The sequence below is a fragment of the Pteropus vampyrus genome, unplaced genomic scaffold (assembly GCF_000151845.1).
Source record: "Pteropus vampyrus isolate Shadow unplaced genomic scaffold, Pvam_2.0 Scaffold303, whole genome shotgun sequence".
NCBI lineage: Eukaryota > Metazoa > Chordata > Mammalia > Chiroptera > Pteropodidae > Pteropus > Pteropus vampyrus.
In genome coordinates, this window is record NW_011889084.1 from 2,693,139 (window position 1) to 2,714,232 (window position 21,094).

General features: G+C 38.3%; 1 protein-coding gene across 1 annotated transcript in view; it reads left to right on the forward strand.

The window, feature by feature from the left end:
* The window catches only part of LOC105303382 (ATP-binding cassette sub-family A member 17-like), a 74,821-nt gene that overhangs the window by 36,972 nt on the left and 16,755 nt on the right, over positions 1 to 21,094 (forward strand). The window contains exons 16-21 of the mRNA XM_023521470.1: positions 9,165 to 9,263; positions 14,077 to 14,239; positions 15,838 to 16,141; positions 18,057 to 18,330; positions 18,511 to 18,715; positions 19,314 to 19,533. Of these exons, the coding sequence (XP_023377238.1) occupies positions 9,165 to 9,263; positions 14,077 to 14,239; positions 15,838 to 16,141; positions 18,057 to 18,330; positions 18,511 to 18,715; positions 19,314 to 19,533 (1,265 nt within the window). The remainder of the gene's footprint in view (positions 1 to 9,164; positions 9,264 to 14,076; positions 14,240 to 15,837; positions 16,142 to 18,056; positions 18,331 to 18,510; positions 18,716 to 19,313; positions 19,534 to 21,094) is intronic.

Here is a 21,094-nt window from a genome sequence, read left to right on the forward strand (position 1 = left end):
TCAATGACTTCCCCTCCCATTGAGAGTAAAAGCCAGAGTCCTTGACTAGGAGTGGCCCCTAGGGCCTTACTTGGCCTGGTCCCACTACCTTGACCAAATTTCCCAGTGCTCTTACATTTCCTTGTTCTGCTTCTGTCACATGGCCCCCTTGCTGATCTAGCATGACAGGCCCAATCCTTCTCTCAGCACTCATAGTGCCACCCCTCCTGCTCTTTCTCAGGTCACTAGCTGGCGGTCCTTATGCAGATGTCACATTCTCAGTAAGGCCTTCCCTGATGACCTTGTTGAAAAAATAACACTCCCCAATACTCCACATCCCTTCCTCTGTTTTAATCCTTAGCACTTGTTACTAATATTCTATACATTTTACTTATTTATCTTATTATCTGTCTCATACCCCTTTAATGGAAGCCCCATGAAAGTAGGGATTTTTGTCCACTGCTATACCCTTCATACCTAGAATAGTGCCTGTCGCATTTAGAGGCTCAAGAAATGTTTGCTAAATGACTACATTGCCAGCATAATAGTCACAAGTGTTATTATTTTCTGAAAGAATGTTTAGAATGCCATTAAGGTATAAATCCTAGAAAACATGATTTAATTATTGTAGAGGTATCTTTGTTCTTCACCTAATGTTCAAGGCCTCTGCCTATTGTGTTCACTTCCCCAAGTTAGTTATCACTTAAAGGGAATGTTGCTGTTAATGCAACCCTCCTTTATTTTGACTTTCTTTGCTAAATTCACCACTATTATCTTCTAATTACAGAGTAAAAAGCAAGACTCTCAAGAATAACATTATAACTTGAACCTTCAGAAGCAAGTTCGTTGTATTTTAAATTTGACCCCACAGGGCTCTTTCCATGGTGCTGTCCCACTCTAAGCCACAGAAATCTAAAGGTGAGTATAAAGAGTAAATTCGTTTCATGGTCGTTTCAATGTTGTTTCAGGTGCAGGATATTATGTGACTTTAGTGAAAAAACCTGATTGTGACACAGAGATGATTCTTCACCTGATTTATCATCACATACCAAATGCAATTATTCAGTCCAGCATTGGAGGAGAAATAACATTTATACTTCCTAAAGAGAGCATGCACAGGTATGGACCCAAGAGGGCTGGAGTAACAGTTTATATGTATTGAGTTTTCCGAATCATCTCTACTGTGCTTCTCCTCAGAAAAGGCACTCAATTCTGTAAGGGTCTGGACCCCTAGACTTTTTATATTTCCTGGAAAGACATCACATCTCAGCCAAAGTGCACTTGAAAGTATGAGATTCTGATCATGTCACCTCCCTCCTTAGAAAACTTTGATGGCACCCAGTTGACTTCAGGTTAAAGTCAAATTCCTTAACATGGTTTACAGGGGCCCTTGTGTGAACTTTAATTACCCGCCCCCCAAGTGATGGCACTCAGAGGAAGATTTTTATTTTTAATTAATTATTTTAGGTAGGCCTCAAATTGGCTCACAACAGTTCCCTCTCTCCTTGTACGCAGTCCCCATGTTGCTTTCAGATAGGAACCTTGCCTCATACTTCACTGAGAAAATAAAAACCATCAAACAAGAACTCTATTTTATGCCTATCGCAAACCTACAAACCTGCTTGCTTTCACTCTTGTTTATTTCTTTCTTCCATCTTTTTACAATTGAGAATGTATTCCTCTTCCTATTAAAGTCTTATTTAACACCAACTCAAGATCCCATCCACCCCACTGTTTCAAGAATTCACTTGTGTGATTATCCCCTCTCATCTACATCATCAGTTCCTCTCTGTACTGGGTCATCTCCATGAACATACTAGCACACCCTGGAGAAACAACTTCTTCTTCTTTTTTTTTTTTAAATTAAGTTTATTGGGGTAACATTGGTTAATACGATTATATAATTTTGAAGTGTACATTATCATTTGACATCTGTATATTCTATTGTGTGTTTACCACCCAAAGCCCAGTTTCCTTCAGCTACCATATATTTGATCCCCTTTACCCACTTCACCCTCCCTCTAAACCCTATATTTAACCCCCTTTACCCCGTCTACCTCCCTGCTCCTCCCCACCCAACTACTAACTACTAGTCTATAGTCCTCTGGTAACCACTAGCCTGTAGTTCATGTCTATGAGTCTCTGTTTGTTTGTCCTACTCATTTGTTGCTCTTAGGGAGAAACAACTTCTTGAGCCAGACTTTCTTTCCAGCTACCGCTCCATACTTTCACTGCCCTTCACGACCAAACTTCACTGAAGAGTGGTCTAAACATGTTGCCTCCTTTTGTCATGGCCCCAAGCATTTCTCAGTCTACTACACAATGGCTTTAACCTATACTCTCCCATCCAAACTACAGTTTTTAAGATCATGATCAGCTTTAATCATACCAAATGCAGTAGGGACTTTTCTTTCTTTCTTTAAAAAAAGATTATGGGGTACTATTTTATACCTACAAATAAGAATATGTTATGCATTTGTGGGTTGTAAAGTATAATAATAAAACGAGCACTGATGAACTCTCTGTTCAACCTAAGAACTAAAACATAGCAATGACTTTTTACCCTCATCTTACTCAACCCTGCAACATCAACTACATAGTTGCTCAGTCTTTTCTTCTGCAAACACTCCTCTTTTGGCTTCCTTGGCAATTTTACTTCTTGCTGGTTTTACTTCTAGCTCTCTGGCTACTCCCAAGTGGCAGTGGGAAAGACAAGAAGACAAAAAATTTGGGGAAGGATGGTTATAAAAAGGACAGTTTTGAATCTTGAAGAAAGACATCAGGAAGGCAGAGCTTTAGCCTGGAAATGCACTCAGGAGTCATCAGCATGGAGATATTTAATGTCATGAGAAGAGATAAGGTCATGGAGGAAGAAAGTATAGAGAAAGAAGAAAACAGGGCTTACAACCCATTCCTGAAGCATTCCTAAATTTAGGGGTTCCATTAAGGAGAGGAACCCTGCAAAGAATTCTCATGAAGATGAATGGAGAATAAGCACAAATACATAAAATGAGAATTGAGTTGGGGGAAAAAAAGATACAAAGTACTAGAAGACAATGTTTTGCACAATTTTAAGTAAATATATTAGAAAACCTAAATAAAATGAATAATTATCTCAAAAAGTCATTTTATTAAAATTAACACAGGAAGTACCAGAGACTTTTATAAATCTGTTAATTTTTACCAAATATTTAAGGAAAAGATAATTTGGATTCTATTTGAATTCTTCCAGAGAGTAGAAAACAAAAAATACTCCTCACTTCTTTTTATTAATCCAGCTTAATTTAACAGTTCATTGAAAGAATAATATGTTGAAAGGATTGTTTGGTAGTTGTAGTAATTAATATAATTTACCATATTAGTATGTCAAAAGGAAATAACCACGTCATCATCCACATAAATGAGAAAAATACATTTGCTAAAATTTATTTCTTTTTGAAGTTAGAATAAGACTGTTTCAACATAATTAAAAATACCTCAAACCAAAATAAATTTCAGAGAATTTAAATTTTTTCATGTTAAAAATTAAATTATATAAGTACTGTAAAAATATGCCACAGAATATTTTTATAATCTGGAGTGAGTAAAGATTTTATAGGAATGACACCAAGACCAACGTTATAAAGGAATGGACTGATTAAATGGCAAAGCACAAATACTTCTGCAGCTCACCTGAGCTAGAGAGAGCTGAGCTGCCAGGTATAAGAGTAGCTGACTAAAGCAACAGGCCCAAAACAACAGTTAAGACTTTAACCACTTCCCAAGATGGTGTAAGCAAGAGTATGAAACTGGAGAAAATGCCGATTCCCCCCAGGCCCACCCATTCCATTTTTTCCCATGGAACGTCCCATCGGTGGAGGGTCTGATGAATCAGCACAGACGCGAGGATCCTCTTATGGTTGAGGGAACCCCAAACGAAAGTCTCCGGCTGTTTGATGTTCCCTGTGGGTAGTGGGAAGGTGAGGGGGAGGACTAGAAATGGAAAAGTATAGGGTACAGTGTCAGAGGGGGAAGGGAGAACTGTCTTCAAAGTTTCTCCTCCCCTCCCCCTGATAAAGAGGCTTGGGCGGAGCTGTAGGAGGAGGATCTCAGACAAAGACCTCAGATAAAGAGACCTGGGAATAAAGGCCCTGGGCTTAAGAATGCTAATGAGAGCATTATTAGCCAGAAGGCCTGAGTCCTAGGCTACAACTCCTGCCAGAGACTGAAGTTCACTGGGGTGCCTCAATTTTGGTGTGCTGGGGTGGGGGTGGGACACCAGAAACAGCTTTCCAGGTGAGGCCTGCCAGGTAAAGCCTTTGTGAGATTACCTGTGGTCAGGTCTGAAAAATCACACCTAGGATTTTGTATTTTTTAAGATTGCGGTTAAATACTTATAACGTATAGTTTACAGTCTTAACCATTTTTAAGTGCATAGTTCAGTGGTATTACATACATTCACATTGTTGTGAACCATCATCACCATCCATCCCCATAACTCTTTTCATCTTGTGGAACTGAAACTATACCCATGAAACAATAACTCCCTATTCTCCTCCCCTGTTCACCTCCCCAACCCCCACCCTGACCCCAGACCCTGGTAACCAGCATTCTACTTTGTCTCTATGATTTTGACTACTCTAAGTACCTCATATTAGTGGAATTATACAGTATTTGTCTTTTTGTGACTTATTTCACTGAGCATAGTGTTCTCAAGTTTCATCCATGTTGTAGCATATTACTTTTTAAGGCCAAATAGTGTTTCATTGTATGTACATATCACATTTTGCTTATCTATTCATCTGTTGTTGGCGCTTAGGTTGCTTCCACATTTTGGCTATTGTGAATAATGCTACTGTGAACGTGGGTTACAAATATCTCTTTGAGACTCTGCTTTCAATTCTTTTGGGTATATACCCAAAATTGGTGGATCATATGATAGTGATGCCAGAGAGCTCGACAGGGTGGGAGTCCAAAGAGGGACACGGACCCTGTAGCTCCAGTGACCAGGTTCTTGTCTTATGCTGGGAGAAAGAATTCAAGGACTTGACAAACAAGCTGGAAAGTGCAAGTTTTATTAAAGCAAAGGTACATGCTTAAAAGTATGGAGAGAGAGAGTCTACACAGAGCTATCACCGGCTTTTATTTTCTTGGGGGTGGGATTGTCCCAGAGCTATCCATCCTGCTTCCAGGTCTTGGTTTGTTTCCCATGCCACCTGGAGGGGAAGAGTCACCCAAGGCCATACATATATCTTGTCTTCTGGCCTTGGCTTGTTTTTCATGCTGGAGAGTCTCCTGCTTGAAATCAAAACCGGGAGAAAGCTGAATAAAGGACTAGGGAGAAATACCAGAGCCGCATCCTAGACGGGAGGAGGAACTTCCCTAGGCTAACTATCTTGCCTCAATAATTCTATTTTTTATTTTTTTAAAGGACTGCCATACTGTTTTTCACAGAGGCTGTAATCATTTTTTTCATTCCCACTAACAGGGCACAAGGGCTCTCATTTCTCCACATGCCCACCACACTTCTTTTCTTTTCTGTTATAGTAGTCATTCTAATGAGTGTGAGGTGGCATCCCATTGTAGTTTTAATTTGCATTTCTATGATGATTAATGATGTTAAGCATCTTTTCATGTGCTTATTGGCCATTCATGTATTTTCTTTGGAGAAATGTCTATTAAAGTTCTTTGTCCATTATTGAATTGGGTTGTTACGTTGTTGTTGTTGAGTTTTAGGCATTCTCTATATATCCTGGATATTAATCCCTTATCAGATATATGATTTGCAAATATTTTCTCCCATTCAGTGGGTTACCTTTCTACTCTTGACGCACAATTTTTTAAATTTTCATGAAGTCCAATTTGTCTATATTTTCTATTGTTACCTATGCCCTTGGTTTCACGTCCAAGAAATCATTGCGAAATCCAATGTCATGGAGATTTTGTATTATATTTTCTTCTAAGAGTTTTGTTATTTAGGTCTTACGTTTAGATCTTTGATCCATTTTGAGTTCATATGTGTGTGTGGTGATAAGTAAGGGTCCGACTTCATTCTTTTGCCTGTGTATATCCAGTTTTCCCAGCACCATTTGTTGAAAACACTGTCCTTTCTTCACTGAAGAGTCTTGGCACCCTCCTCAAAAGTCATTTGACCATTTTTGTGAACGTTTATTTCTGGGCTCTCTCTTCTATTGCATTGGCATATATGTCTGTCTTTATGTCAGTACTACAACTGTTTTGATTACTGTAGCTTTGTAATAAGTTTCAAAGTCAGGAAATGTGAGTCTTCCAGTTTTGTTCTTTTTCAAGATTGTTTTAGCTATTTGGGTTCCCTTTAGAGTCCATATAAATTTTAGGCTGATATTTCTATTCTACAAAAAATGTCATTGGGATTTTAATAGAGATTGCATTGAATCTGTAGATCGCTTTGGGTAGTATTAACATTTTAATAATATTGGGATATTGAACATGGGATTCGTTTCCATTCATTTATGTATTATTTAATTTCCTTCAGCAATGTTTTATAGTTTTCATTGCACAAGTCTTTCATTTCCTTAATTAAGCTAATTCCTAAGTATTTTTTGATGCTATTGTAAATGGAATTGTTTTTGTAATTTCCTTTTCAGTTTGTTCATTGCTCGTAAATAGGAATGCAACCGGCTTTGTGTGTTGATTTTGTATCCTGCTACTTTGCTGAATTCATTTATTAATTCTAACAGCTTCTTTTGTGGAATCTTTCGGGTTTTCTACATATAAAGATCCAATGCAAAAAGATAATTCTACTTCATCCTTTTTAATTTGGATGCCTTTTATTTCTTTTTCTTGCCTAATTGCTCTGGTTACAACTTCCAGTATTAATTACATCTAGATTCTTCTAGTGCAATTATTGTTTAAATGAGGAGACAGATTCCTGGTCCTTCTTATCTGCCATATTCCCAGAATTCCTCTCTCGCATATAGGTTTTAACCATCAGCCAGTCTCTTCAACACACAACGGACTTAAATTAGAAATTAATTACAGAAAGATACCTAGAAAATCCACAAACATTTAGAAATTAGACAGCATACTTCTGAATAACTTATGCATCAGAAAAATTTTAAAATATTTTGAATCAAATGATGATGAAAACACAACATATCAGAAATTTTCAGAGCTGCTGAAACAGTGCTTAGAGGGAAATATATAGCTTTTTAAAAACATTAGAAAGGAAGAAAGGCTAAAAAGCAATTACCTAAGTTTCCAACTAAAGAAAGTAGAAAAAGAAGAGAAAATTAAGCCCAGAGTACATAGAAGAAATAACAAATATACAAAGAAAAATAATGAAATAGTAAATAAAAAATAGGGAAAATTTAAAAAGCCAAAAGTTGATTATTAAAAACATTAATAAAATTGATTACCCCCCTACCAAAACCATTAAAGAAAAAATACAAGTAAACAGCATCAGTAATGAAAGAACTGCTATGCATACAGAACATAAAGTTACAAAAGGATAATAGGAAAATATCATAAATAAATTGGACAATTTAGATTAAATGGGTTGATTTCTTAAAAAACAGAACTTACCAAAACTGACAGGAAATGAAAGAAAAATCTGAATAACCATGTCTATTAATAAAATTGAATTTGCAATAACAAATAGTCCCCAAAAAAAGGGTTTCGGAGGGCTGGGTCCAGCTGAAACTATTGACCAGAGCTCTGCACAAATCCTCTGCAGCATGATGGTTTCAAGATAGTCAAGCTTTACAGGATGCCTGTGGCTCTCAGAGAAACCAGGACAGAGCCTAAGGGCTTCTTCTGATATAACCCCCATCACTTCCATCATAGTCTTAGTCAAACAAATCACTAAAGTCACCCCAGTTTACAGAGAAGAATTAAACTCCACCTCAGTGGGAGAAGCAGTGAAGAATTTATAGCCCTTTTGTCTATCATGTTATCCAAGATAAATGAAAGCATATGTCCAGACAAAGGATGTATATGGTAGCTTTATTCAGCAGCATCTTGACTTGGAAACAATCCAAATTGCCAATCAACAGGAGAATCAATAAACAAATTGAGCTATATTCCTTGTGTTGAATTATCAGAAGCGAACTATTAATGTATGCAACAATATGGTTGAACATGTTACATAGATAACACTAGATACAAAAGAGACTATATGATTCCATTTATATGAAGATAAAAAACAGGCAAAACTAACCTGTTAGTATTGTTTTGCTATCAAGAGCAAGATATCGTACACATGGAAGATATGCATATTGAACATGTTACATAGGCTGGCTATTTTGCTAGGTGTTTTTACATTTATCTCAGTCTTTTCAACTCTGTGATTTAGGTAACAACTATCACATAGATAAGGAAAGATTTGGAGAGATGAAACAACTAGCCCAAAGTCAAACAATTAGTAAGTGGCAGACTCTGAACTCAAATCCAGCCCCAGTCAACTCACAATTCAAGCCTTTAACCACCGTCTGCCTGCAGGGGCACACAGGGTGCCTGCCTCTTAGGGGCATCTAGCATGTGAATGGTGCTTCTTAAAGGCACTTTGTTGGACTAGGCACTAGGTTGTAAAAGAATAGAAGCTTCCATTTTAGAAGATTGTCATGGATTTTTTAATATCACACAAAAAGCCACAATTCATTTAGTTGAAAAAAAAATGGAGGGGTTTGAGGATAAAGACTGTTAAGAATTAGGTTTTTTCCTCATTTAGCATAACAGTCAAAAATAAAAATAAAACAAAAAAACACTGTCTCTAAACAGAAGTGGCCTGAAGTTTAGTTCTAGCTCTGCTACTTCTGGCTGTGTTATCTTAGGGAAGTTACTTAACCTCTCAGCACTGACCTTAAAGAGCTGTTGGAAGGTTTGACAGAATTAATACATGGAAAATGACTAGAATGGCTCCTGGCATTTATTAAGGACTTGCAAAAAATAGTATTATTATTTCTTTTTACTCAAAAGAAAAGAGATGAATTAATATTTACTTTGCATTTACAATGTGCTAGGTGTGTGTTAGACTTATCCTACTGAAACTTTTTGAAGTAAATGCCTATTGCTCTCACTGTTTAAGCTTAGAGTTGTGAAGCTAGAAATTTGAACGAATATCTTTTTGACTACACAGCCCATGCTTTTTCCCCTGTAGAAAGAAAGCCAAGATGATATGAGAGATTCACCTCCCACCTTTGAAGAATAAAAGTGTTTTTCCCTTTCAGGTTCGAATCTCTATTTACTGACTTGGAACTAAGGCAAGTAGAGCTGGGCATCACCAGCTTTGGAGTCTCTGTTACCACTATGGAAGACGTCTTCATTCGGTAAGAAAGTGTAAAACTACAGACTCTAAGAATTTTAGAGCTGAAAGAGTTCTTAAGGGTCATCTAGCTAAACATCGCCCAGTGCTTGAATCCTTCCTGTAACATCCTCACTGAATGGTCTTCCTGCCTCTGCTTGGAGTTCCAATAATAGGGATATTGGCTAATAGAGAAAATGTTGAACAAACACAATTTTAACAGAAATTTCTAGGAATGAAAAACAAAAAGGAGACATTGTATCTAGTGGGATGCTTTTGACTGTAAGTAACAGAAAACCCGAATTCGGCTGGTTTAAACAATTAGGAAGGTTTATTATTTCATTTAAAAAGATTTCCCAAGGCAGGGCAGCTCTAGGCTGGCTATTTCACCTACCAAGCTATTTGAATGTCTTGAAGCAGGTGTGTGGGCTCCATTCTAAGAAGGCTGTGACAGGGCCCTTCAGGTGAACTACCCAGGAGGCCACACTAGGCCAAAGAGTAGTGAGGGGAACAGGGATTATTTTACCCAATCTGGCAATATTTGTCTTTTAACTGGACCATGTAGGTGTTTTATAAATCCCATTATTTATAATACATTAAAATTTTTATCTATCATTTTATTTGATATCGCCTACTAGTCCTGCCTAGTCTACATGCTTTTTTCTCTCCCTTTTTTGTAGTTTTTCCTCATTCTATATTTTCCTCCCCAACACTAATTGGAAATTATACATTTTTATTGCATTATTCCAGTGGTCAGCCTAGATATTGAGACATATATATGATTTGTCAAAGTATCAAGTGAATTAATGTCTTTACTCTGCTCCTGGGAAAGAGCAAGAACTTGGGACACTTTAATTTTATTCATACACATCCCACCATCACCAATTTATATACTGTTGGTGTATATTTTTATTCTACCTCTTTTTTTAAAAATCCACAAAACATTATTATCGTTTCAGAAAGCCAATGATCGTTTAAGTTCATGTGCATGTTTACATACGTCTTTCTTTGTTCTTTCCTCTTGTTTCTCAGGTAACTTTCCTTCTTCCCACAGCACATTCTTTACAGTGTCCTTTAGTGTTTTCAGGCTGGTGCCAATCCCTCATGGTTTTTTGGCCTGGAAATGATTTTATTTCTGTCTAATTTTTGAAGGATTTTTTTTCCCCACCAGATTGAAAGTTATTTTTTTTCAATATGCTGAAAATGTCATTTCATGGTTCTTATTGTTGCTGATGAAAAGTGAGCTGTAGGTCCATCTGTTGTTCCTTTGAAAGTAATCTGACTGCCCTTTGTTTTTGATGCTATACAGTTTAACTATGGTGTGTCTAAGTATGGTTTTCTTTTGAATTATCTTACTTAAGATGTGATAGACTTCTGGCTATGGACTCATGTCCTCCATGAGCTTGAGAATGTCCAGCCATTGTCTGTTTACATAGTGACTCTGCTCGATTTTCTTCTCTCATTTTAGAGCTCCAAGTAGACATATGTTAGATCTTCTTACTCTCTATACTATGTAGATTTTAACTTCTTTTTTATATCTTCTAACTCTTTGTCTCTCAGAGCTGAATTCTATACAATATCTTCTGATCCAGCTTATGTATTCTCTCTTCAAATGTGTCTGATCTTCAATTCAACATTTCCATTGAGGTTTTTAAAAATAATTACATTTTTATTGAAGTGTAATATACGTACCAAAAGATACACAAATGTTAAGCCTACGGCTCAGTTTTATACAAGTCCTTTGTAAGGTACATATTTTTCCTATATTTTCTTCCAGTCTGTGGCTTTCCTTTTCATATTCTTAGAGCCTACCCTTAAGTCACAAAGTTATTCTCCTATAGTTTCTTCTAGGAATTTTATCATTTTAGCTTCTACATAGATCCATGAGCCGCTTTATATTAATTTTTGTATATGGTTTGATAAGAGGTTGAGGTTCATTTTCTTGCACATGGATATCCAGTCGTGACAAAACTATTTGTGGAAAAAAATTTTCCTTCCACAATGAATTGTTTGAATGATTTCACCAAAAATCAATTGACTATATACATGTATGTCACTTTCTACATTATTCTGTTCCATTGATCTATTTGTGTGTCCTATGCCAGTACCACATCGTAGCTTTGTGGCATGTCTTGAAGTAAGGTAGAATATAGTTCTTCCAGCTTTGTTCTATTTTTTGAATATTATTTTAGCTATCACAGTTCTTTTAACTTAACATGTAAATTTTTTAAGTTGTCAATTTCTATTTTGAAAAAAACTTGCTAGAATACTAATTTATCAACTGCAACAAGTGTACCACACTAATGCAGGATGTTAATAATAGAGAAAACTAGGGGAGCAGGAGGAGAACGGGTAGATGAGAACTCTGGTTTTTTTTTCTGTTCAATTTTTCTGCAAACCTAAAACTGTCTAAAAAATAAAGTCTGTTCAATTTTTAAACCTGCTGGGAATGTGACTTGTATTAAGTTGAATCTATAGAACAATTTGGGGAGAATAGGAATTTTTAGAACATCTATTCTTCCAATCCATAGATATCGTATACAGCTTCATTTATTTATGTCATTTCTAATTTTTATCAGCAATGATTTATAGTTTTCAGAAGTCTTGCATGTCTTTTGTTAAATTTATTTGTGAAGGTGTGGAAATAAATTTCTAAATTTCATTTTTCAATTTTTTGTTGCTCATATACATAAATCATTTGATTTTTTATTATTAACTTTATATCTAGAGATATTATTTAACTCACTTATTAGTTCAAACAATACTGGATTGACTCCTTCGTATTTTGTATGTAACTATCATATCATCTGAAAGATAGTTTTACTTCTGATTTTCCCATCTTTATGCCTTTTATTTGCTTATTTCACTGGTAGAATCTTCAGTATGATGTTGAGTAGAAGTAGTGAGAATGGATGTCCTTTACTTGTTAAGGGAAAATTTTGTATTGTTTCATCACAATCAGTAGTTCATTCTATTTAACCACATTTCTTCTTTTACTTTTTCTGAGTTTAATTTGCTGAGCTTCCCCCCTCATCTTTGTAAGATAAATTTTTATATAGTTTATTTTCAACCATATCTGTATTTATTTAAATTCAGCCATGTATATATGTTGATATAAATTCCCCTCTGAGCTTATCTTACTTGTACTTTACAATTTTTTGATATGTAGTATTTTCATTACCATTCAGTTATTTCACCTCATTAACATAACAAAAGACACTTTTTATCACTCTCATCACTTAAGAAGTTATAAGGGTTTTAGGAGCTCTGTGCTAGGACCAGGCAAAAGCCAAGTATACATTTCTTGTTATAAGTCACAATATCACAAATGGTAATACTCAAAATTTTATTTCTTCATGATTTGGCTACATTTTACTATTATCAGTGCTCTTGAGGTTATTTACATCTACTTACATCTGTATGATGGAAATGTTATGTTGATAGTTTAAAATCAATGATGGTTAGAATATTTACACCATAAAAATCGATAACCACTATAAATTAGGGTTTAATTTCTTGTTTTATTGATTGTCTAGATTAAGAAAGTGATGGAGAAAATGTTAGTAATGTGAATTAAGCTTAATAGTGTGCCATATCTGGAAGCATTTCATTAAGAATAGCACAAAAAATTAGAGGAAATGTTCTTCCAGTATGAAGCAAGCCTTAATTTAACAAAAACATTGCTCACCTCATGGACCAATAGGTAAAGTTCTGACATATATCTTTGTTATTTCACTTTTATCTTAATCATTCATGTTAGTCAAAACATCAACCAACATCCTAGTCAGAACTACACTCAGAGAGCTAGCTGTTAAGCCTCCTGCCCACGGCCATGTGTGGGTGCCATCCTGGAAGTGTAGCCTTCTGCCCCAGTTGAGCCTTTGAACAACTGCAACCCTGGTCAATAGCTTGACTGCAGCCTCATGAGAGATCTTGAAACAGCACCAGCCAACTAAGCCACTCCCAAATTATTAACCTACAGAAACTGTGTGAAATAATAAATGTTTACTATTATTTTAAGTAAACATTTTGAAATAAATAAATGCTAAATTTTGGAATAATCTGTGTCACAGCAATAGATAACAACAAACACACCGTCTTCAACCAAACTGTACTGGAGGGAAATTAAGTCACAAGCTACTAGATTGTTTTGTTGTAACAAATTCCCAGGAGTAGAATAACTGGCCCAATAACTATGAATAAAAATTTATTTCTTGACGCATTAACAGTTTGTTGCAACAATGAATACATCTTTTTCTTAAAGGGCCAGATAGTAAATCTTTTAGACTATGTAGACTTAGTGGCATAATCAAGGATGTTATGTAGTTACTTAGATTGCCATCTAACGTGTAACCATTTAAAAATGTAAAATTCCTTCTGAGCTCAAGGCCATACAGAAACAAGGCCTTGGACTATATTTGGCCCATTGGCTATAGTTTACCAACTCTTGGCCTGGAGTGTCAGCAGTGCTATGTTTTATAATTTATAGTTTTGCTCACAAGATAGATATTAAGAGATATTTCATGTTTGTTTTAATTGGCATGTGGTATTTTTTAAGGAAAATAATGAAATCTATTCATGCTAATCTTGCCTCAGTTCTCTTGAAAAGCCACAGATCAGTTAATTGAGTACTTGGTGCCTATTTAAGACCTTCCTAGTCAGTATTTACTTGCTAGCAGCATATAATCTAGGTGCAGCTCCTTTTTCCCACATTATTCTTGTCTTAACTTCTTTTTTTTTTCAAACGTTACATGGCTTTCATTTTTTTAATTCAAACAAAATGAAATGTATTGTGATTTTGAGAAGTTATGTTTCCTTTTGTCTTTGGTTTGGTTTAGGGTTAATCAGTTGGTAGATTCCGGAATAGATGTCCAAGCCATCAAGAGTCCCTCTGTCCATCTTCACCCTCTGGTCAACAGAGTTCCTGTTGACAGAATTAAATGTCTTCATTCGAGAATCTTCTCATTACCGTCTGGCCTGACAATCCACTCAAACACTGGCGTGAGCAGATATTTCAAATGCATGCAAGAAAGCAATTTTGGTTTAATTCTTGGAATCATGCTATTACTCTGTCAAGAAGTATATACCAACCTTTTAAGAAAAAAAAAGTGCAAATTTTAGACATAAAAGGCGGTCCGTACTAGGTTTCAACAAAGCCATACTCTCTGCTCTAATTCAAAGGCAAAAGGCTGGTGTTTTTTAACCAGGATTAACCCAATGGAAGAAATTATCAGAAAAGATCACAGTAAAGGTCTTGGCCATTCCTCTCACCAGGAAAAAGAAAGAATAAAAGAGCTAAATCTACCAGCCAAAAAGCATATTTAATCTTTCTTTTTAACCTTGCACAGATAATGTATTGTACCACCTGTAATTTAAAATTTTTTAACCCATTTCCCATTTGCTCCAGGAATATTCACCAGTGGCACTGCACTTGTGGCTGCAGCGTTTACCAGAGATAACTCCTGAATTACAGTCCTAACCTTATACCCAAAGTTTGCCACAAAACAACTTGCTTTTATTATTATTTTCTCATTTCTCTAGTATACTGATAGTGTTTAGAAACAAATGACATCATTCTATTAATAGCATTCTGTTTTTAGTAGTGGTATTTCCATTTACAAAATACAGTAATTCTCAATCGCTGAAAAGGTCAGATCCTAGAAAACGTAGCATTCCTACGCATGATTTTAAATTAATGCTGGCAGCGAGCTGCATTTTTTTTCTGGACGGGAAAAGGGTTAAAATATATCCTTATTAAATATATGGACAACCTGTCGTATTCTTTTAATGTTGAAAAAAAGACTTGTGCATTTTATAAAGAGGTCTCGATTTAGCTCTCTATAAGATGCTGCTGTAAAATAATGAGGCTGATTTTTGTGGGTTAGTGAAGAAATTAATTTCATTGTTTTATAATCTTGAATCACATTATAAAGGGGAAACTGTCATCCGTGGAGCCTCTGAGTTGGAAAGTGTCTTGGGACTCATCTAGGCCAGCCGTCTGCCTTGTGTAGGAGGCTATTCCCCAACCCCCAGCAAGGTTCTATCCACTTGGCCAAGCTTTGCTTTTGGAGACCGCTCCAGAGTCTTCTCAGGAAGTATTTCTCAGAGTGCAACCTCAGACAGATCAATAGCAGTGCCTTTTGATAAACCCTTGAGGTCCATATAGTCTTTATCATGTCAGGTGTGGGAAACTTGGGGCAGTTGGTAGAAACTTTCAGGGATTTGTTGGTATTTTGGGCCAGGAACTTAGGAAGGCCTGGGTTCAAACCTGACCACCACAAAGGCTCTTGGGTGGACAAAGAACACTAGCGCCTGAGACTTGAAGGCCCTGTGTGTGTCCCAGGATGTGCAGTGCCACGAAAAAGCTAAGGGGGAGCACATGGCACTAAACTCCAGGGTCACCTACCCCCAGGCCCAACTCAAGATCTTGGGATCTCAGTACACATGACTACACACTGACATCTACTAGCAGTGCCACAGGGACATCATGTGCATGGGTCTTTGACACGAGCCAGGGGCCACTTAAGTGTCTGCCAGCTTCTATCTGTGACCGTATTAATGGTGTATCTCTCCCCATCTTTTTTTTTTTTTTATTATAGTTCAGTCTTCTCTGCCAACAGTTCTATGCCATGCTCCTGAAAAGGGTTACATACTCTTGGCGCAACTGGATAATGATGCTATCGATACAAATCCTGGTGCCTCTGGTGATCATTACAGTCAGCCTCACATCCCTCAACTTCAAAACGAACCTGGAAAATGCCCCATTGGAACTGACCCTAAAAACATATGGTCAAACTATTGTTCCATTCTTTATTTCTCCGAATTCCAGGTTGGGTCCTCGGCTTTCAGAACATTTTACAGATATGCTTATAGCTGAGGAACAGATTCCTCTGGAGATCCTGAGTAAGTACCAGGCCCAGGAGAACGGGGCATGAAGCAGGCCTGCGCACCTTGTAGCGAAGCCATGTCCTTCCAGGCCATGTGACGCTCCCTAAAATCAGACCGAATAGCCAGAAGTACCAAAAAAAAAAAAAAAAATCTTTCAAATCCCAAGTGAAAGGAAAGGGAGAGTTCCAAGAAATGAGACCAAGTTGTGACTTTCTAGGGACTAAAATACATCCAAAAATAAAAGTGATAAATTATCTGAAATGTTTGAATGTACTGAGAGGAGATTTACACTTCTATCAAGGGAGTTTGTGGATGAGTTGGTGACAGATGTAGAGAAAACTAAGAAAATGAGAAAAAGAAGATGTTAACTCCGGGGGAAGATGGAGGGGAAGATTGTACCAAACCACCACCACCCCAAACCCCAAAACCATAATATACTACTTGGCTCAGCTGTGCATAATTTTTACTTAGTCATAATAATGTCAAAACTGACTATTGATTTAACCATATTTATGATGTCATTCTAGAGGGAGGAGATGGGAGGGGAAGACCATAGAGGTAAGGAAGGTCCTAAGAGAACAAAATCCTTGCTTCCATAATAGGCTATCAGTAGATAAATGCACTATCTAGCAATCTGGAGAAACACCAGCTAAAAGATTTGGGAAGTGGTTACCTCTGATGAGCAGGCACTGGGGGGTGGTGAAAGGCTAGTGCACTGCCATTTCTCATTTTAAGTCTTGTATAATTATTTGATTTTTAAAATTATATTCATGTGTTATTTTGATTAAAAATAAAATTTTAAGTAATATGTGTTTGTAATAAAGTAAAGAAGTCAAATGCAGAGCATGATCTAGCAAAATGGTTGAGGTCATAGTGCCCTACCTCTCCAAGCTTGGTTTCTTAATATGCAAATGGAGAGAATAATAAATCGCGAAGATTCCATGAGGGAATGCCCATCTGGGCTTTGCTCAGTTAGCATTCAGTGAGCCTTCAGTCAGTGGTACAATTATCATCATTGTTGTTGCTGTGATTAAGGGTCCATCCCAGCACTAAAGATTCCAGAATGCCAGATGAGTCACATATTTTACATGGCCCTATGTGCTTGGAAGTACAGCAGCAAACAATATTATTACCAGCCATTAATAAACTTCTAGCCCATAGGTCATATGGATAAGTGACAGTAGTCACAATACGAAGTGGCAATAACAATGATGATCAGAGTGCTATGAGATCACATAGACATACCCCAGCCACGGAGGGCCAGAGGAGGCTCCAGAGTAAGAGGCTGAGATATGAATAGAAATTGATCCATAGAAGGGGAAGAACATTCCAAACCTTGAGAAGAGCATTTGTAGATATGAGGAACATGAGTCCTTAGCTATGGCTATAACTTAAAGATGGGCAGCTGAGTTTGAATAGCAGTTGGGCACTCTAGGTCATGGGCTAGAGTTTGGCTTTATCCCAAGGGCAGTGGGATTCACTCGAAGTTTTTCAGTGGGGTGCAATGTAATCAGATGTGTCCTTTCATTTGGGGACTAGACAGAAGGCAAGGAACTCCATTAGGGCCACATAGTACAGGTGAAAGTGGAGGGCCCAGGGCCACATCTGGGCCATGCGGAGGGAGAGATTTAAAAGATGACTAGAGGAGACTTTTTTGGGGTTTTTTGCTTGCTTGTTTTTACTACTCCAGTCAAACTTTATTGAGGCCCCAGGGTCATGGAGTTCAGGCAAGAGGTGGCCCTGTAGGCAAAAAGGATCACTAGAATTGAGGGTACCGCTGTGTTAGGAGGAGCCCATTTGCAGACCTGGGTGGGGGTTGGCGATGAGACACCCAGAAGGGGCAGGGGTTAGGGGGAGACTGATGGCAAGTTCTCCTTGCCCCACTGGGCCAGGTGTGAAGCTCTCAGATAGATGTTCTGCTTTCTTCCAGGTTCAGTGGAGGCATTCCTACTGAATAAGTCAGAAGAGGAACCCGAGAACTTTGATCAGAACTACCTAGTGGCAGCTTCCTTTGAAGACGTGAAGAACCGCACCATAGTGACAGCGCTGTTCAATAACCAGGCATACCATTCCCCCGCCCTGGCACTGGCGCTGGTGGACAATGTTCTCTTCAAGCTGCTTGCTGGCGCCAGGTCTTCGATCACGGTATTCAACCACCCTCAACCTCGGTCGATCGTGGAGACCTCCGAGAATGTTCTGTACGAGTATGTACAACTTCCCTCCCCAGGTTAAAGCTCTCTCACCTGCCGGACTGCTCGCTTTACCACCTGTTTCTCCCTTTATTTGTCTCTTATTTGAATTACAAATTGTTATTTTGGAAGGTGGTCGCTGAGAGCAGCTCTACTTAAACTGCTACCTCACTCTTCATGTGCTGTCTTTTACAGGGGCCCTAAAGGACATTATCTTGTCATCAACTTGCTTTTTGGAGTAGCTTTCCTGTCTAGTTCTTTTTCCATCTTGACAGTCAAAGAGAGAACCATCCAGGCCAAGCATGTCCAGTTTGTCAGTGGAGTTTACATAGCCGCTTTCTGGCTCTCGGCTCTGCTGTGGGACCTCATCTCCTTCCTCATCCCCACTCTGCTGCTGCTGGTGAGGGCTGCATGGTGTTGGGGCCCTTTCCCTGCACGTCACAGGGGGCTTGCTTTAGGGAACCTGCGAAGAACCAGAACCAGACGGGAAGTCTAGGCTGGCAGCTCAGCCCTGGATTCGGTGACCCAAGATATGAAAGCACCCTCATCGCTGACCCTCGGTAACAGACGATTCAGATCCCAGCATCAGTCAGAGCTGAAGAGTCTGCTCTAGGGTCTCCAGTTTGCGGCATTCCCAGAACTGCTGCCCCAAGCTAGTAAGAAGCAGTATCATGGGGATATGTGTTCATAGTCCAGAAATGGCTCCCCAGGGCACTGAGGGATACAAGTATTTGATTGTGACTGAATTGTGTAGCTTGAGGATTCCCTGGTCATTTGTGCAGAATAGATCACATCCTCCTTTGTTCTCCGATGCACTTTGTAAACATCTCTGATCCCCTGATTTCCGGGGGCAGAGCTTGCTGTGGGATGAGTAAGTGAAGGGAGTTCCTTATGCCATATGACTAACACCTCATTTTGTTTGAGATTTTTATATTCTTTCTGTAATGGTTAGGATTGACTTTCTGTGACTTTTTCAAATTCTATGCCCTTTTCCTAAGGTGGTGTTTTTGTACCAAAATGAAGAAGCTTTTACACACCAGGAAAACATCCCAGCTGTTGTCTTAATGCTCATGCTCTATGGCTGGGCCATCATCCCCTTCATCTACCTGACTAGCTTCTGCTTTGACAATGCGGGTAGCGCTTGTGTTAAGCTCATCATAATGCTCACCTTCTTGAGCATTGGCCCCCTTATTCTCGTCTCAGTCACAAGTGAAAAAGGTGAGGATCGTCATATCTACACATGACACAGAGCTTTGATTCTGCCTCCAGCAGCCACAAAAACTGTACCCATAAAAGCGTGTGTCTGCCAGAGACCTGTGCAAGACCACTCTCAGCAGCTGTAGTATGAAGAGCCCCAAATTGGCCATGTCTCAAACACATTTTCTCTGAACGCAGTAGTTGTACTCATCCAATGGATTGTGCTTAGCAAAAAAAGAGAACAACTGCTTAGCACACATGACGATGTGGACGAGTATCACAACTCAGTGTTGAGCAGAAGAGGGCACACTCTTTGATCTTGGTGATCGAGTCAGAAAAGTGGTTGCCTCAGAGTTGGGGGCAGAGGTGTTGACTAAATAGAGACCTTAGGGACCTGTCTGGTGTTAACCTAAGGCATAAGACATGAAAGGCAGTTCCTCTGGGATGTCAGCTCCAACTCCATTTTAAAGGGGCCCCATTTATTGTTTTTTTACATGGGAGTGATTGTTCTGTGTCGTGATCGAGATGTTGGTTCCATGGGCAGAAATATTTGTCAGAATTCATCAAATTGTCTGCTTACGATCATGCATCACTGAAATAAATTATTCCTCAGTTAAAAAAAAAAAAAAAAAGGTAATAAGCAAATAAATAAGCCAAGGCTGGGAGAATGCTGCTGGTGAGAGTGTAATTAGATAAAAGAGGCTGAAGAGGGAGCCGTTATTCACACCACATACCTTAAAATGGACATTTTCCTGTTTGTGCCACCATCTCTCTCTAGGTCAAGATTGGATAAACATACTTATATTTTACGTCTGTAATGCTGTTTTTATTTACTTCCTTGCTGACTACCTCCTTTAAACTGACCTTTGGGTTTTGTTGGTGGTGACTCTTTTACTCAAAAATATGTTAGAAACTCCCTCTGCTTTCATCTTGGGAGTCATTCTATTTCTTAAAAGACTTTACGTGTACAGATTCTTATCTATTTTGAATTTCTTTTACTAGTCTATCTCCCAGAGTTTTGCGGTGCCCTTTTAGTTCTCATACATACCACCTGGTGGAAATTCAGAGGTAGAATGATTTTCATCTGAGAGGATCAGAAAAGTGACAGTGTTTTGACTTTATGATAGAAATAAAACAAAAAGCATACTGCAGGCAGAAGAAAGGAGACTAACAAAGACTCGTCCCAGAGGAGCCCTCACCCAATGGTTCTCAGCGGTAATGTGCGTCCAAGATTCACTGATCAGCACTGAAAGACAGACGTATCCCAGGTCATTCCGATGCAGGTGGTCCAGGGAATCACTCTGAGAAATGCTGCCCTGATCTCCAGGAAGAACCTAAGGATTCAGATTCCTCCCTTTTTGTAGCCTAACCTTACCCTTGAGGGACAAGTGCAGCAAGTCCAAGGATGCTGAGGGGCCCTGATGGGGGCAGACCTTTATGAGAAAATGACTGAACTAATGGTGCTTGACTCTCTGGACATTCTCTCTGGATCCCTTGACCTTTCTGGGATCCATTTCTTCTTAGATTGCTTCATGCTATTTCTTCTCTTCTCTCCACGCAGCAGTAACATGGACCAAGGTCC